The following is a 17,792-nucleotide window of genomic DNA, read 5'->3' as shown; positions in this document are numbered from 1 at the left end:
TTTTAACAGGTCTGACGCTACTATGCGCCCCGGCTGTATCTAGGCTAACAGCTAACATGCTAACTATTATTTTTATGTCACTAGTCACTTGAAACAAATTTAGGACGATAGGAGACAGGTTGAAATAAACCGAAATTTCCCTTTAATGGCGGTCTCGTGTTTGTGAATGGTCTCTACTGTTGCTGGCACCATGGTGTGTGTTCCTCTAAGAGAACATAACAGATGGCAAAACACACACGGGTGCCATGCTGATGCCACAGGAGCTCTACAACAAACAACCACACAAACACACACACCCACACACAATATGTAGGCCTATCTAGAGACACAAGTGAATTACGTGACACCCATGCACACACAGGCACACACACTTACCACACTTTTCTACCACCTCCTGGGTGACCAGCTCCTTCACTTCTTCAGCCTTGACACAGAGAGGGACCAGATTCAGAGTAAGTCCATTCAGTTTAGTAGCTGTTAGGTACACACAGTACATATTTAAAGTATATATTTTAAGGTTCAGTGCAGGAGTTAGGGGGATATACTGGCAGAAGTGGAATATAACATAATAAGTATGTTTTTTTCAGTGGATAATCACCTGAAATTTATAATCAATGTGTTTTCGTAACCTTAGAATGAAATGTTTATATCTACATAGGGAGCAGGTCCTTGTCTATGGAGTCCGCCATGTTGCTCTGCCATGTTTCTACAGTAGCCCAGAATAGACAAACCAAACACTGCCTTGACATAGGCCCATAGGTCAATTTTCCAATGACCAGAGCATCAGAAAAACACTGATTTTTTTTTAACGTGAAACTGCTTTATTCAGTGTTTTTACTGGTTTAAATCACCTGGTTTGTTTGTTTCGAAGAAGAAGAGACCTCTGCGGATAATTCGGCACTGAATTAACACTGAAGGAATCCTAACCAGCTGGTTGCAATCTGCACACCTTACCGCTAGATGCCATTGAATCTCCCTAATTCATACTCACATTAAATGTGTGTTTGTGTGTGTGTGATTGTGATAAACACGTACCGAGAGTCCAGGCTCCCCCTTCTCCCCTTTTCCTCCTTCAAAACCCAGTGTACCCTACAGGAAAAACACATTTGCAAATACAGGAGATTAATTTCATTGTATGAAGCTATAAGTATTTTTAATTTGAAGGAAACTGTAATGAAGAGTTAAAGTCTCACTCCCTTCCCTAGCCAGCCATCAGACCTACACGAAAGATTAATACCACGTTCATGTCATATTGTAGCAATGATACAAAGAGCTAAATTAGGAAAGATTTTCCCCAGAGTTCTAGTTTTATTAAAAGTTAAAAAACAGTATTTAAAGGGAATTTCTGATGCCTACAACATCTCCCACTCAGGGAGTGTCAACAAAGTGTCAACAAGTGCAAAAACACTTTTTTAAATGGTTTATATCTGGTTTAACATGTCATTGAACACACTAAACAATAAATATATTGTAGCAAAAAAAAGGACAACAATGGTATCCTACGAGTCTCACCAACTGGCATGCTTTTAAAGCCTCATGGGAGCTCATTGTTGTTTTATCTTCATCATTGTTTCACCTTTGTTAAAATGATAAGGTGCTCAAATTTTACTATCTAGTGCAATAAAAAAAGAAGAAAAACCACTAAGCTACAGAAGCTAGCTAGAAGAGGGTCAAGGCTTGTCTCTCTCCACTGTAAGTTCATTTAAAGTGTTTGTGTTCATGTATGACTCACACTCTCTCCTCTGAGTCCTGGAGTCCCGGGTTCTCCCTTCTGACATGACTTTGATCTGCCCCGTCTGCCCCTGCCCCCCTGTTTGACAAAAACCAAAGTGCGCACAGAGAATTATCAAAATTAAAGCTGTTATTTTGAGATCAGATGAATCATTTCATTTTCTCGTAACAGCGGGTTAATTTAAGTCGATTCTCATGAAAACAAAAGGCCAATTTCTCAAGATAATTTATCACAAGAAAACAACTTTTGTTTTCCTAAGATCACAGGATAGTTATGGAAAACTTGAAAAAGAGCATTTGGTTCATTTGACCACACCTGATTTCAGCCTTTAAGACCACTGTCATGACTGGGAGGATTCATAATGAATAGCTGTCGAGGCATACATCAGTAGTTTGCTGCAGTTACATAATCGGAACAGACAAGTTTCTTTTATGGTAGCCAGAGATGTACAGTTAAACAACTCCCATCTCTCGAAACATTTTAAGTAATAAATGGTAACAGCTTTTTGCTCTCGTGACAACAGGCTGATTATTACATTATATCTCAAGATATCAAAGCTCGTCTTTTCAAGATACAAAAATAAAGCTTGACAAACAGAAACATGGTGACACCAGATGCTCTTAGCTGGGTGCCACAGTGTTTATTAGATAGTAGGGCTGGGCAATATGAAGATATTACACTGTTATCGAGATTGATTGATTGATTTTATTTATTTAAGTGTCGTGCACCAAGTGGTGCCCAGCCCATATGGGCTTACAAGACACTAAACAGAACAACAACCTGGATGGCCACATGACAGATCAATAACAAAAAGTCCACAAAAGGAAAAGCAAACATTTCAGAACAGACAAATTCCATAACAGAAACATCTTATTATGTTGGGTACAATGATCTCTGTCTTAAGTGCCAAGCATTTTCTATAAATCTTGCCAAGGCAAAGGTCTCCTCACCAAAATGCCAACGCAACATCTCACCTTCGTGAGACAAAAGGCTATATGTCATCTTAGATTTTGGATATTTTCAACAGACATGCAGCACATATCGTTGGATATCGTGATACAGTATAAATGGTGTTTTTTTCCCCCTCATTTTCAAGGTAGCATTACAGTAAGGTGATGTAAATTTACCAAATTACCAAACTGTTTATTTGTTCTAACGCTTCCCTCAAGCCACTTAGTCATAATTGTGTTAATATTTTCTGGAAATAACAAAAACAAAACAATAATCATCCATACAACTTTTTTCGCATCACAGATGGTTTTTGGTCAGAAATATTGTTATATTCCTAGCATTAATGAAGTGCTTTTGAAGAGATTTAAAATATCGACATATATATTGTGTATCAAAATTTAGCCTAACAATATCGTGATATAATTTTTAGGACATATCACCCAGCCCTATGAGATTATAATATCCCTATAAGAAGATAAGTTTCTAGGAGTCAGACAATAAAGATTTAAGAAACACACAGCATGACATTGAGGGATATATATTAACCATGATGACTGTTATGAACAAGGCAAGATGACACAAACTGAGGCTTCTAGTCTCAAAGAAAATGAGAGAAGTAGAGACAGAGGTGAGAAACCTATCTGACAACATTGCTCTAGCACTGCTGGCTATGTGTCACATTTTCCCCTGCAGGAGAACCGTAAAGAATTCTATGCATTTATTACTGATTACAGACCATGGTGCTGACCTAGCATTAGTCTCTCTTTACTGTAGAAAGGTATGCTAGTTACTTTGGGGGCAACATGTTAGCTGTGATCTTTTCTGGCAAACGATAATTTATGTCATCTTAGAAATATGTCATCAACCAACCAATGTTTCCTTATTAACATCTTTGACGTTATCACAAAAATAAGGAGGAAGCAAACCTCGCTGAAGCTGTTGATTTGACATCTGGCTAACTCCTCTTGGCATTAATTAGCTAGTTAGCTCGGGATTTTTTAACAGTAGCTTACACAAGATGTGTCTACATATGTGTCCTTAAAAATTATGAAAGTCTCCCAGCCACATCTTTTAACCATCTTGGAAATTTGATTTTCTTTTCAACAGACAAGCGCAGCACATAGCATATCAAAGAACAACAGGAAAGGGGAAAGCTGACCGAGGTTGTAGCATGTTGCATGGAGCACAAAACGAAAAGGGGCGTGACTTAGGAAGGGCTAATTAATTCATGATCTCGAGATAACAACATCAAAAAAGTTACTGCAAGCACGGCCCTTTCTGTAAAGAAAACACATTGTGAGTTTTCAACTTCTTTCAAACAAAACCTCTGAGCTAACAAGAAAAAAAAAACAGGGCAGCACACTCACTTCTGAGCAGTATGAAAGACAGGTCAATTAGGTACATCCTTGGAATATCCTCATTAGTGGTATCCAGCCTTTCTCTGTCATCAACACTGTAAGTCTGGTAATTGTAGCTGAAAGGAGCTAATTGAGTAAGATATTACTTGAAAGCTGCAGACAGAAATAGACATTTGTGTGTGTGTGTGTGTGTGTGTGTGTGTGTGTGTGTGTGTGTGTGTGTGTGTTAATTACGGACATGTCTGCTGCAGTACACAGAGCGCGTGCTGCCAGTCTCTCTGAACAGGACGCAGACATGGTGATGACTGTAATCAAGCTCAGCTCATCCTCCTGTTCATTGTGTTCTGTCACATTGTTCGTCTTCTCTTGTAACTTTTTTTTACATAATGTGTTTTTTTAAAGACCGACAGATATCTGCATGTGTGTGTGTGTGTGTGTGTGTGTGTGTGTGTGTGTACAAGTGCCTGCTCTGCCTCACAGAAGGAGTAATTATTAAACAGCCTTTACTCTTGTGGACACTACAGTACTGTAATAGGTTTGTTCTCACAGATGTGAACAGGAAGTTAATATGAGGGCACTGAACTGGCATCCCACCAGATTTACTGCATCCTGAAAGCAGACTCTGATACTTCATATAATTTATTGATACACTATCATAACCTCTGGAGAAATAATTTACCGTACATACATGTTTGTAGTAGCTTCTGATAGAACCATTCAGTTTACAGCACTAGTAATTAGGTGTGTTTTTGAATGGAAATACTTCATTAAGGTAGTGATTCATACCTTTAACTACACCTCTAGTGTGCACCAGCCGGTGCAAAATGGTTGCTAATTATTTTTCAGAGTGTACTATTGTGTAGCAGCACCTCACTGTTCTTGTTAAATTACTGTCTCTCAAGAAAACTAATTATGAATTAATCATGTGTATTTATCTCTTAAACCAACCTGTAAGATCCCAAGAAATAATTATGCTACTTTTTTGTCATATTAAACATTGTTTTCATAAATTAAATCAAGACTTAAAAGACCAGTGTGTATGATTTAGGAGGATATATTGGCAGAAATGGAATTTAATACTTATAACTATGTTTATATTTGTGTATAATCACCATAGACTGACATAGAAAGATTAAATAATGGACGTAGCTACTGCAACGTCACCTAGTGGTTTGAACACTCCTGTTTTAAAGCCCAAGAGTTTGGTATTTTGGCCGTCACCATCTTGGTTGTTAAAGCCAGAAGTGACCATATTTGTATGAGAGGGATGGATCTGACTCATTGACTGTGGTGACGCCCTGCACACAACCTGTCACTCAAAGCAGCCACACTCGTAAATATGCATGTCATGTAAGTTAAATAAAAATGTACCTCCTGTACAGTTGTCATGAAGGGTAAAATTAGCCATAGAGACCAAAACTAATTTTTTGTATCAGGCTGTAAACATGTTATTACTTTAAGTCAGGCATTTTCAGCCCCTGAGGTTGCTGCTTGATGATCTGAAACTAAGAATCGCGTTGTTTTTGTTACCTGAGAATGAGCCGCTTAGATCTCCAAACAAAGAGGGTGCTTTTCCAGGGGTGCGTTATAATGGATCCCACTGTTTTTCTTGACAAGTCCCACCCTACTGTGCTGTGACTGGCTAATACTTGCCCTAACCATGACCTCTTTCCCTTACCCTTATCATCTCAAGCCTTGACACGTTGATGTGATGAATACTTGCCTAACAAAACTCAGTAGGGCAGGACTTGCAAAGAAAAGCAGTGGGATCCATGACAGCGCTTCCATGGAGTCTGCCATGTTTTTTCCGCAGGAGCCCAGAACTGTCCAACCAAACACTGACTCTAGACAGAGCTGTGTCGGTGTATTGGCCACCGTAGTTCTGCTACACACTAGACTCAGTGGAGGAGTTTCAGGTGGTTGTGATTTGCAACCTCACCACTAGATGCCACTAAATCCTACACACTAGGCCTTTAAGTATGCCATTATAAAATGTGACTGATGTTGCTATCTATGTCAACTCGGCCTGGCAGATTTGAACAATATCAGGAGATCAACAGTTTTAGTGTTATGAAGATCTGACACAAGCAGAGATGACCTGCCCATTAGAGAGATAACATTCAAGTAAGCCCTTGTTAAAGGAGACCAGCTGAATTATTATTCATGTGTTATCGTGAGAAAATGAGAACAGCTTGATGTCTTCGTATAGTGAGATAATTAATCTGTAATGTTAATAGATTTTTCTTTCAATTTTCTTTCAATTCAATAGCACAATAAAGCATTATCAATGCATGGTAAAATGTATTAGTCAGTATCATATTTCTCAAACACACTAAGGAATACTGTACCTTGGGCCCTGTGTCCCCTCGCTGTCCTGGAGGTCCTGGTAGTCCCTCATCTCCATCCCTTCCTGGATTCCCTGCTGACCCCTTGAAACCTGGGAAACCTGAGAAACCTGCTGCACCCTGCATTGAACAAGAATAACCACAGGAAGTAAATTCACACACCAACACATCTTTTGTGTGCAGGGGAAGATAAAAACATAATATGCTGTTATTTTTCCTGTTTATTTAACAATATACAACAGTGATGAGCACATAAATCAGTTGTTAAACTGGCTGGATAATGACCAGTGATACTGATGCAAATATACCAACCTTGTCTCCTTTTGCTCCTGGATAACCATCAGCACCATCGATGCCTCCTTGTCCCTTTTCACCCTGAAGTGATATCGCGATGGGAAGAGTGAGTTTGTATATGTTCGGGGTAGAGAATAATATTTGCACATTTGAATGTTTACCTTGCGCCCTGTGAGTCCATTCAGACCAGGTATGCCAGGTGTGCCATGTAACCCCATATCTCCCTGTTTTGAGAAGACATCACAGTTATCTTGATAACTGAAAGGGTTTCTTCAAATACATGTAAGAGATTATACTCAACACAGTGTCCCTTATCAGGAATTACAGTAATGAACAGGGAGGCCATTCATTCCTGACTATGGACACCTCAAAGGGCCTTACCTCGCTTATACCATGGTCACTTGCCAAAGAAAAGAAATCATCTGTTTTTCAACCAAAAATTTTTCACAAGCCATAACTCAGTTTCCCTGGTAACACCTAAGAGTTTGACTACTTGGAAAAATCATTACCATCCCATGAAGTTCTTATGTGATGGAAACGCTGTTCAAGACTCCAATAAAAAGGACAAACCTTACGACTTGGGAATGGGATGCAAGCAAGATTCAGTCAATTTGAAAAGTGAACTCAGTGGAGTGCAGATCTCCAATCTCTGCCAGGTGGCCCGACACCCTAACAGTCAAGATGGCAGTGAAGATACTGGGGATTTATTCGTCTTGTAGCGTACCTGACTTTTGTGGATCATAACATATCAGGTATGGAATCTACAGATGCTGCGATTAAAAATGAGACCAAACTTTTCAATGGATACCAGTTTATGAGGCAAAAAAAAATGTGGCCTGCGACAGACGGTAAGGTTTGTTGTTTTCAGCTGAACTGAGGAAACCAGCAGCTCCAACTGTCTGGTTTGGAGGAGTGAGATGTCAGCAGTCACTGGTGGTATAAAACAGCCAATAAAACAGATTTTTAACAATTATGAATCCCTGCAACCATAAGAGATCCTTGCCCATACAATCATACACGTGCACACAAAACATGAGGCTGATTGGTCCAGTAGTTTGCCAGATTAGCTGCGGAACAATCAGATATACACATACTCACACATGCACACAGTCACACGATCGAATGCATGGTCATGACATTGTGTATGGTTGACAAACAGTAAATATTGTTTAACAGTATGTTTAACAAGATTATCACGAACAAACAAAACACCATGTGTAACATAATGTTACTGTCGACCGCAGCCTGAAGTTGTGGGTTGAATAGCAATGGGCTGTGAGATGATTGCTCATGCGATACAAAGTTTAAGTAAGTTCAGAGGGCCAGTGCCTGTGGTGCTCAGAGGATGACGCACTGTAGTGTTGTGTTCAGATGTTAGCCTGTTCATGTGTTGCAATAATTGTAAACGGAGGCCTTGACTGTGTCCTTGTCGCTATGGTTGCTCATTTTAGATACTAGCTGATAATAGACAGTGTATTAATTTAGAGCAGTGAACAGACAGTTTCACCGGAACTACTTAGTGTATTTCTATTATCACAAATTAATGGACACCCTGCAGCTACTCAGAATCGAATATTCACCTAGACACCCATATATAATGTTAGATAACATGTAACTGGTTTTGGTGTAATCAGATGCTACTTCCGGCCTAACCTTTTCTCCATCCAGGCCTGGACTCCCAGTGCGACCAGGCAGACCTCTGAATCCCTGCAGGTAAGAGAGATGACAATATAACAATGAAGATGAAACTAAACAGAGAACAATAAGGGGCTAAGATAGGGAATAGATAAATAGTAACAGCTTCCACCTTCTCTCCCTTCTCCCCTTTGTCTCCTGGTAGGCCTGGTTCTCCTGGATCACCCTGTGAAAAACAAAATAAATAAAAAAAGGAACTATGTTGAGTGATTAAAAAATAAAAATCATGATTGTTTATATGAATTTCAATGTACCTGATCGCCCTTCTGTCCCTGCAGTCCCATGTCTCCTTTGTCCCCTTTGGCCCCATCGACTCCATGATCCCCATTGCGACCCTTAAATCACATCATGGTCATTACTGTGTGTGATATCCTGAAGTTAAAACTAAATTTTGACTCCTTTTACAATTACAGAATGTTTGTTTGCGTATATTTGTATTGTAGCTCTACCATGACTCCATTGAGTCCTGGCTCTCCTGAATCTCCCTGTAAGGAAAGAAGAAACGATTTCACACACAGTTATAACATAAAAGTGTTGAATGGTTATTACAGTGCCGAAATATTAACAATGAACCTTTAATTACCTTCTGCCCTCCTGGTCCTCGTGCTCCAAAACGCCCCAGCGCCCCTTTAGTGCCTGCATCACCCTTTAGGCCCTTTCAAACACAATTTAAACACTTTCCATTGTTGCAGTCCCATTTATTCCAAATCAAAGTATGAAGCAAACTGATAATCGTCTATCAGAGACTTAATCGTAACAGGTATAATATCACTGTTGTGAATCACATTTCAATGCTCTGATAGTATTCCTCCTTGTTGCATATTTCAAAATCTGACACCAGGATTTATTACCTTCACTCCAGGAGGGCCGTCCTCGCCCTTTTCTCCTTTATCGCCATCAAAACCCGGTGGGCCTCGCTCACCCTGAAACCAAACATCTGCTCAGTTCTTCAAAGGTCTTTTTATGTGTTTACTTTATCTGTGTTTTTCGATGTGTTTGGATATTTGTAGAACTTATTAAAGCATTTTGTAGCCTTTGATTGTTTAAGCTTTGTCGTTATTTTCTCTCTCTGTGTGTACTGGTCGACCTGAGTGGCGACTGGCTGAATGGAACTGCCCTCCTAAGAACAAATAACCTTGTATTGAATTGTGTTGAATTTAAACCAGGTGGCAAATGTAATAAAGCATCTCACCGCCTCTCCTTTGGAACCCTTAAATCCTCGGGGTCCTTGGATTTGAAGCACGCTCCCCTGTTGGTAAGGATTAAATTGTGAATATAAGCTGCAAATAAATGTAATTTGTAACAATGAATTAATAAACAAAATGAATTTCCATGGCAACACTGTCTACAGAGCTGAATCAAGGAGACTTCTTGTTTAATATCCTGCATGATACACAATGTGTACTGTCAGCTGCCCTGCAAAGAAACATGAAAATCATCATACCCTCTCTCCTCTGACGCCAGGCAACCCTCGGTCACCCTGCAATAAAAAAAGCTTTTTGAAAACGGCTTTTCAAACATGATTATTTTGATTCTTGGTGTCAACAAAAGTACACATATAACTTCAAATCTCTTCCTGCTTTGCTGTAGTGACAGAAAAATTGCTGAGCCCTCACAACATTTTATTAAATCCCTTCACAGTACAATAAAATCCAGTCCAGTGTAATCCACCTTTGATAAAATATCACAGCTGTTGTCCACAACATGACCAAGGTTTAGCGGGACCCTACAAAGATGAGTCACTCAGCTCTGAGACTTAAGTAGTGACAAATAGACAAATATGAAGGCAGTCTACCTGAAAACTGCAAACATTATACACTTCAAAATGAAATGGACATTGCTATCTTCCAAATAAAAACAAGTCTGTACGAGCAGCTAGATCAGGGGTGTCAAACATATGACCCAGGGGCCAGCGCTAAATTTTTTTTTCAAAGGGCTTGTTATTTATAGGTTATTATGCAATGGTTTTACTGGCCTGGCCCACTTGAGATCAAATTGGGCTGTATGTGGCCCATGAACTAAAATGAGTTTGACGCCCCTGATCTAGAGTGTTCAAATATCAGTGTTGCCCTCTTTACTCAAACCTCACACCTCACTGCTGACGCAAACAACCAGTTATGTGTAAATAAATATTAAGTACAGGCAGGCAGCCAACGTCAAGGAGCACATTGATCATCCAGCATCTCTGAAATCGCAGCACCTTCATGTGTTTTTTGTGCACCACAGTGTATAGATTTTTACAGAAACTGCACTGAAAGTAGTAAACCATATCGAGCTATAAAATCCTTTGGGTGAACACTTTGGGGTTGAGAGAGTTCTGAAAATAGCACCAATGTTAAAGAGTTTGGGTTGGTTGGTAGAGCGTCATGTAACAAAACATTGCTGATGACAACATGCATCCTTTAACAGCTACAGTCTTGCCTTCCATATATGGAAATTTTATCAGGACAATATGGCAGAAACTTCATTTTACTTGAATGCCCTGTGGGGTGCTGATAAATAAATATACATCAAAAATATGCTAAATATATAAATAAAAACTAACTGGTCATCACCAAAATTTACATACATCAGTGCTGAATTCCAAAAGTCCGGCACATGATCACAAACAGGCGTTAGGCAGTGTAAGGACATTTTCATGTTAGGTATGATTGATTGGCACTGTGCCTGAGCACGACTGTCCCAAATGCTCCTTTCTCGTGGGCCATGGAGCTCGCCGCCTCCCACTGGAGCTTTGACTGGGTGTGTTTGCAGCAGGCTGCACTGCCGTCTGATATAGAGGCATCAGTATTAAATTGAGACTGCTTCGTGACGAGTACACATGAACTGTGCCCATGACCACCTTTTTAAGTGGACTCAGGCACAGATCAGCGTACCATGCCCAGGTACGGTACACAGTATTCACACTAGTCAAACAAACTGCGGTCAACTGTACTCGGGGACCTGGGTCCCTGATGTGAAACCACCTTTTACAGAGTGAGTCTGTTGACCCTTTGAGGGTGAACTGAGCCACGTTGATTACAGAGGCAGAGTGGGAGATTTCATCATAAAAGTATTCTTACTCTTGCCAGGAGCAGGAGCAAAGCAATCATGTCGGACACAGGGTAGTTGGATTCTAGGCGCTGAAAATTGCTAGCAAAGGGCAACCATCAATTTGAGCATTTAACCCTTCGGAAAACGGTTCTGAAAATAGCTGACTAAAACCTTCTGAGCTTTGTGTAAGACAAGATCATATGTAAAAGGGTTGTGGGGCCTGTGGAGCACATTTTGATTTCAATGTGACGTTTGGATGACATGCAACAGGTGGTTTGCCTGAACTGGGAGTTTTAATAACTTAAAGCCTCGTTTGCTGAAATTGGAGTCTCTCGACTGGTATTAAACATCAGAGCATGTCAGTATTAGTATGATTGATGAAGTTGGTGAATTAAGTGGAAGACTCATAAGAAAAAGTGAATTTTTAAAGCACGTCAGACACAATTGGGGCAAATAATGTCAAATAACAGCTCACCTTTTCCCCTTTGCTGCCACGAAGACCTTTTGGACCCTTAAAAAAAAGATCAAATAAAAGGATTTTGTTTTTAAGTGCACATACATAAAATTGCAATAGTCTTAAGTCTTAAGGTTTTGAAAAGTTACTCACAAAATGCCCAAGAGCTCCTTTCACACCTATGGGACCTTTTTCACCCTGAAAAGAAAGAAAGTTAACATTAACATTACAGGAATGTGCTAAATACTGTATGTCAAAAACCCTAATGGGCAGACCGGGTAAGATTAGATGCCCCACAGACTGGTGAACACAGTTACATTACATCAAGTGAGATCATTGTTCCCTCTAACCTAAATATAGACTGACCCTGTCCAAACTGTTGCACCATCACAGTGGCACAGTCTGTGATGTACGAGCTGAACTCAACTCACCCGTCTGCCTGGGAAGCCAGCCAACCCCCTGGCACCAGGCTCTCCAGGAATACTGTCACCCTGATGAGAAGAAGATAAAGCAATGATCTTTTTTTACACTGCATAGATCAAAATGAAAATAACAGTATGCTGCTAATACAAACATTAAACTTTTAGTTCTTATACTATTATGTTTGAATCGTGGGCCAGTCAAAATATTAGCACTCAAATATTATTTGTACCTTTTCTCCTTTTACTCCAGGCAGACCAGGAGGACCCTTTATTAGAGAGATGCAGTGGAAGCAAAAGAAAATATCAGTAAACATCACTTCCAGCTGGCAATTACAAAACTTTCACGAATGTCAATTAATGATAATGATTTGTAATGAAGGAAAATCTACTATACATGATGCAGACAGCCCCATGAAAAACCATTAAAATCATGAAAAGATATAGAGCCCCTAAAGCCCCAGAAGTGACAGGTTTTTATGTTGTGCACACAGCTTGTTATCTAATATCACTTTATGGGACTTTATGGGCTTTGAAAAAGATTATTTACAGCCCAGTTACCAGAAGAAAAAGGCTGGCTTTGTACGTTTCTGCAAACCACGAATATGTTACATTAACACGTTTCATACATATCATATCAAGGTCTCAAAAGTGGCGTTGTATATGAGCAGACTTTGTCATCAGGAGGTGTATGAACCTGCCAGGCTGCAGACCACTGTTCAAGACCAACAAACAACAAAATCGTTTGTGATTTAGGGAGTCGTAACTGTTTTTCATCAGCTTTTTCGGCACCAAACGTGGGCGTTTAGTCTAGTGACCCAACGGCAATTTCCCACTCAGGATAGTGCCATGAAAAGCATTTGTTTTTAGTGAGACATTGCCACGGTGCCTTCAAGGATAATGCTGCGAAAACAGACATAGCTGCATTTTCTGCTGGAATAGTGCGACAAAAAATGTTTGTTTTTTTACAGAGACATCACTGCATTTCCTGTTAAGATAGTCGTGGTAAAAGCAATGTTTTTTACTGAGACATCAGTGACTTTCCTGCTGGGATAGCAGAGTGAAAATCAGGTCTTCTTTACTGAAATATTGCTGCTTTTTCAGCGGGAATTGTGCCCCAAAAACCAGGTCTTCTACGCCAAAACATGATCTTTTCCTAACCAATACCAAGTAGTTTTTGTGCCTAAACCTATCACACTTTAACCACAGCATTGTTGAAGCATAAAGTTTCAACATATCTGCTGTAAAATAACATACAAGTAGTAAAAAGTATCTGTGGTTTGCAAAAACGTACAATGTCAACATTTGTTTGGCGACTGGATTATCATTTAGCTGCTTTGTATTTTCTTACATGAGGTCCAGGTGTTCCTCGAGGCCCAGGAGGTCCAGGCGATCCATTCTTTCCCCTTTTACCCCGATCACCCTGTGTCAACACACAAAACATTTCATGTCTTAATTCATAATTATAAAGCATCTATTCACATGCTTCCATTGTCTTTATTTTTACAGATAAAAGCGAGGTCAATGGCAACTTGTGAGTTAATATATGATGATGTACCTCTCTGCCCGGGTCTCCTGGGTCCCCCTGGGGACCTCTAAGGCCTGGGGAGCCCTGCATGCCTGCGTTACCACTGATACCCTGGATGCCCTGAGCGCCTGGAGGCCCCGGCTCACCTGGCTCACCCTAAGGCAAAGAGAAAAAGATAGAGGAAATAGGGAGAGAAAGATAGAGACAAATGAAATGCTTGGGAGACAAACACACGGTTAAAGGTCACTTGTTTCATGTAATGTAATTTTTCAGCTCTTCTATCACTTTTGAATAATTGCTTTCAAATAAAGTCTCTCACTCCTTTATCACTTTATATGCTCAAACACAATTTCAAATGAGTGAGTGAGTCACTGAGCCAATTAAATTCACTAAATTAAAAGCCACGATGAGGAGCAGAGTCAATCAAAGAGAACTTGATGGAAAAGACTGTGGGGATTAATTGATTTAGAGTGGGTGTTATTAATAAAAGATTGCTTTTATTTTTTCGTTTGAAATATCACCTTCTGTCCCGGAGGACCAGCCTGCCCTTCTGGACCTCTGTGGCCGATGCCTGGCTCTCCCTTTAAGCGCAAAACAAATGTGTAAATATGTTGCTTTAATTGCTTTAAATTCAAACTGCAACTCCCAAATTTCACTGTTACAAACTAAAATAACTGACAGCTTATGAATATTTACCTTTTGTCCCTTTTCTCCAATGTCCCCCTGACAAAAAGAGCACATATCAGTGAAAAAGTGCAGCTCAGCACATTGTTTTTCATGAGCCAGAATAAACCAACACAGAGGAATTTGAAATAGAAAAAAAAAACAGAAAAGAATAAGCAGACTTGTCAGCATGTTTAACAGGGGGAATTATTAATGTCTGCTTTAATCTACTGTCTCCCAGTCAAACAGAAATAGAGCAGAGGGTGACATCAAAGGCCTGGACTCAACTGACAGGCGAGACGGGAGAGAAGTTCTCCCTCAGCTCTGATGTCACTCGTTGATGCAACGTGGGTAGGTGGGCAGAGCAGCCATGATATTTTTATGAACTGGTGGCACATTTTGTGTGGCGACTGTCATTCTTGCTCTGTGATCTCAGGATGATGATAATGATGCTTTATATCAGTGTAATCAGAGAGGCGATATCAGCGACTCAGTAAATCCTGGCAATGGAAGGATATGTTTCAGCTTAAAGGGTGAGTTCATCCAAATAACAGAACACATGATAGAGGTCTTCATGGGTCTACCCAGACCCTTGGACCCCAAACCCAACTCAGGAACCGTACTAGTTCAAGGTCAATATTTTATCACAGTCAGTCTGGTCAAAGTCAGGTCCCATTCTATTACGAAGACCTATGTTCAGCGATACAAACGCTTAAGTGCTGTGTGTAACTTGCATGATGATTAGGCTGGCTTAGGGTCCGAATACTACTACTGAACATTAGCACCAGAGATTTGAAGGCAGTGCAAAGATGGATACCTTCTTCACTGAAGTGAAAAAGAAGCTAAAAGGAAATTAATATAAAGAGGCCCAACATAGATTAATAAAAGTTTTGTTGTTGATGTAAAATGCATGGTTTTGTGTGTAGCTGGGAATCAGAGGATGATACGATAAACTCATGTACTTTATTGACCCCTGAAGCCTGAGCACAGGCAATTTAGTGATATCCTCACAGTAGCGGTCTTGACAGGTCTTGAAATAAAATCCCAAGTCCTCTTTGTCTGAGATCAAGACAAGACTGAGCAAATACACAATTGAGCTTGAATACCACAAAACTGCTTGATTGTGCTACTTGTAGTTTCTTGTAATTTTAAACCAGCTGTGTGGCATCGCAGTGTGTGCAGATGAGCGGTTTTTGGCCTCGACCCTGTGCCGCTGTCAGCACCCGGATCTCCACTGCTGGACAGGCAGGAATCTTCGGGGGAAGTCAAACAACGTTCATCTGCTCACACTGCGATGACACAGAGCTGGTTGAATATCAGCAAAGTTTCCCTGCTTCCCTTCACTGGTTCCTGTACAGCAGGGCGGTCTTTGTTTCACTGTTATGATCATTAAAAAGCAAAAGCAGCATGTGTATACATTCAGTAGGCTATATCTTCAGTAGCTAGCTAGCTAACCCTACACTTTTCAGGGTTTGATTTTGGTTTTGGAACAGGAAAGAAACGTATATCTTTTTCCAACCTCTCCAGGTAACGAGTATCATTAATGCACGATGTGCGCCAGATACGGCTGGCAGTATCATTAATGCACGATGTGCGCCAGATACGGCTGGCTCGGACGCTGGTCTGAGTCGGCCCGATGCTACGTTATGATTGGCAAGTCTGCATCTACGGAGGTGGGACTTAGCAAAGGGTCAAGTGAAAAAAATTGCTGTTGCCATTAGTAACTTGGACACAAAAACGTGGGAAAACCATAGTTTCCCTTTAAATCTTGTACTATTAGTGTAACTGAAATGAACACAGCATGTGTGTCTTCATAATCTCACATTTTTGACTGTGTCTTTGGCTTTACAAAGGTAACCATATTTAATAAAGTTTTATCTTAGTGTTTAAAACATCTATAGTCACCTTTTGTCCAGGCGTTCCATTCTCACCTGGATGTCCCTGTTGCATAAGAAATGCAGAGTACATTTAAAGCATCACATAATTAAAGTGACATTTATTCTGCCTACTTTTGAGTGTTTCATAATGATGCGTGTGTTATGAACACTGTGTGCCTGTACCTTGAGGTAGAAATACTCTGGAGGGTATGGGTATGGCTGTCCAGTTTCTTCATCATAACCCCCCTCTCTCCCTCTCTCCATCTCCAGCCTCCTCCTCTCCCACTCCTCCCTCTCCCTCTCCAAGTCCCTCTCCCTCTCCTCCTCCTCTGTCCTCTCAGTCTCCAGCTCATTCTCCCTCTCCAGCTCCAGTTCGGCCTCCCTCTCTTTCTCCCTCTCCATCTTTTCTCTCTCCAGCTCCAGCTCGGCCTCCTTCTCTTTCTCCAGCTCCTCCCTCTCCCTCTCCATCTCCATCCTCTCCCGCTCCCTTTCCTTCTCCAGGTCGGCATCTTCCTCTCCTCCCCTCTCTCGATCCACATCCTCCTCTGTCTCCCAGTCGTAGTCTCCGCTCCTCTCTTCCTCCTCCTCATAGTCTGGATCAGGGCTTGTTTTTGTATCTTCATCTATCTCTACTCCCTTCTCTTGTTCTACCTCCCACTTCTCCACTTCTTCAGTTGGTTCCACTTCATCAGTTGGTTCCACTTCTTCTGTCGGCTCCTCTCCTTCAGTCGGTTCCTCTCCTCCATCTTGTGTCTCTTTTTCTGTATCACTGTATCGCTGCCTCTCCCTCACTTCTTGCCTCCTGGTATGTGTTTGAAGGTCAGGTTTTTCTTGCTTCTTCTGCTAAAGAAACAAGTTTTTATAAGACAAATCAATGATTTTATAAGTTGCACCATCTTACACCATCTTCACCAGTTGGATTAATACTTAATTGAAAACAGACTTACACTCCAGATGTAACCTTGAGCTCCAGAGGAAAGATGCTGAAATTAAATAAAGGGACAATCTCATATTTTATACTTTATTTGATACAATCTGAGTCACATGTATTAAGTTTGAATTTTTAAGAGAGTTACTTTTGGTGCCTCCTTGAAGCGACGTCTTCCACCTGGGGCACCTGGCATGAACACCTAAAATATAAAAATGATTACTGCTGCTATCTTTATTATTAGCAATCTATTTTCTACAAAAGTGACACTTACCATGGAGTCAGGCCAGGGGGCGCTCTTCTTCACCCTGATTTTGGATCGAGGCACCTGTCAAGTTCCCCAAAACTTCACATGAGCAAACTGAGTGCAACACTTTTGATACCTCCTATCAGACTGTATAACAGGAGTCGATAGAGCCACAGTGCCATCACCCATCGGTTAATGGACTACTGCTTTGAAGCCATCTTGGTGTTGGAGCCAGAAGTGGTCATATTTGGACGAGACAGTAAAGCTG

General features: G+C 40.6%; 1 protein-coding gene across 1 annotated transcript in view; it reads right to left on the bottom strand.

Annotated features, from left to right (window-relative positions):
- Window positions 1-173: 173 nt before the first annotated feature.
- The window catches only part of col7a1l (collagen type VII alpha 1-like), a 94,645-nt gene continuing 77,026 nt past the window's right edge, over window positions 174-17,792 (bottom strand). Inside the window, exons 80-107 of the mRNA XM_050036872.1 lie at window positions 17,552-17,605; window positions 17,426-17,479; window positions 17,297-17,332; window positions 16,533-17,192; window positions 16,378-16,413; window positions 14,506-14,532; window positions 14,331-14,390; window positions 13,840-13,965; window positions 13,633-13,704; window positions 12,515-12,550; window positions 12,294-12,353; window positions 12,016-12,060; window positions 11,884-11,919; window positions 9,820-9,855; window positions 9,568-9,624; window positions 9,227-9,298; window positions 8,959-9,030; window positions 8,825-8,860; window positions 8,630-8,710; window positions 8,488-8,541; window positions 8,334-8,387; window positions 6,842-6,904; window positions 6,699-6,761; window positions 6,390-6,506; window positions 1,733-1,810; window positions 1,036-1,089; window positions 376-424; window positions 174-205 (exon numbers count right to left, since the gene is read on the bottom strand). Coding sequence (XP_049892829.1) covers window positions 174-205; window positions 376-424; window positions 1,036-1,089; window positions 1,733-1,810; window positions 6,390-6,506; window positions 6,699-6,761; window positions 6,842-6,904; window positions 8,334-8,387; window positions 8,488-8,541; window positions 8,630-8,710; window positions 8,825-8,860; window positions 8,959-9,030; window positions 9,227-9,298; window positions 9,568-9,624; window positions 9,820-9,855; window positions 11,884-11,919; window positions 12,016-12,060; window positions 12,294-12,353; window positions 12,515-12,550; window positions 13,633-13,704; window positions 13,840-13,965; window positions 14,331-14,390; window positions 14,506-14,532; window positions 16,378-16,413; window positions 16,533-17,192; window positions 17,297-17,332; window positions 17,426-17,479; window positions 17,552-17,605 — 2,220 coding nt within the window. The remainder of the gene's footprint in view (window positions 206-375; window positions 425-1,035; window positions 1,090-1,732; window positions 1,811-6,389; window positions 6,507-6,698; window positions 6,762-6,841; window positions 6,905-8,333; window positions 8,388-8,487; window positions 8,542-8,629; window positions 8,711-8,824; window positions 8,861-8,958; window positions 9,031-9,226; window positions 9,299-9,567; window positions 9,625-9,819; window positions 9,856-11,883; window positions 11,920-12,015; window positions 12,061-12,293; window positions 12,354-12,514; window positions 12,551-13,632; window positions 13,705-13,839; window positions 13,966-14,330; window positions 14,391-14,505; window positions 14,533-16,377; window positions 16,414-16,532; window positions 17,193-17,296; window positions 17,333-17,425; window positions 17,480-17,551; window positions 17,606-17,792) is intronic.

The sequence above is a fragment of the Epinephelus moara genome, chromosome 23, assembly GCF_006386435.1.
Source record: "Epinephelus moara isolate mb chromosome 23, YSFRI_EMoa_1.0, whole genome shotgun sequence".
Classification (NCBI taxonomy): Eukaryota; Metazoa; Chordata; class Actinopteri; order Perciformes; family Serranidae; genus Epinephelus; species Epinephelus moara.
This window is presented reverse-complemented; position numbering and strand designations above follow the sequence as displayed.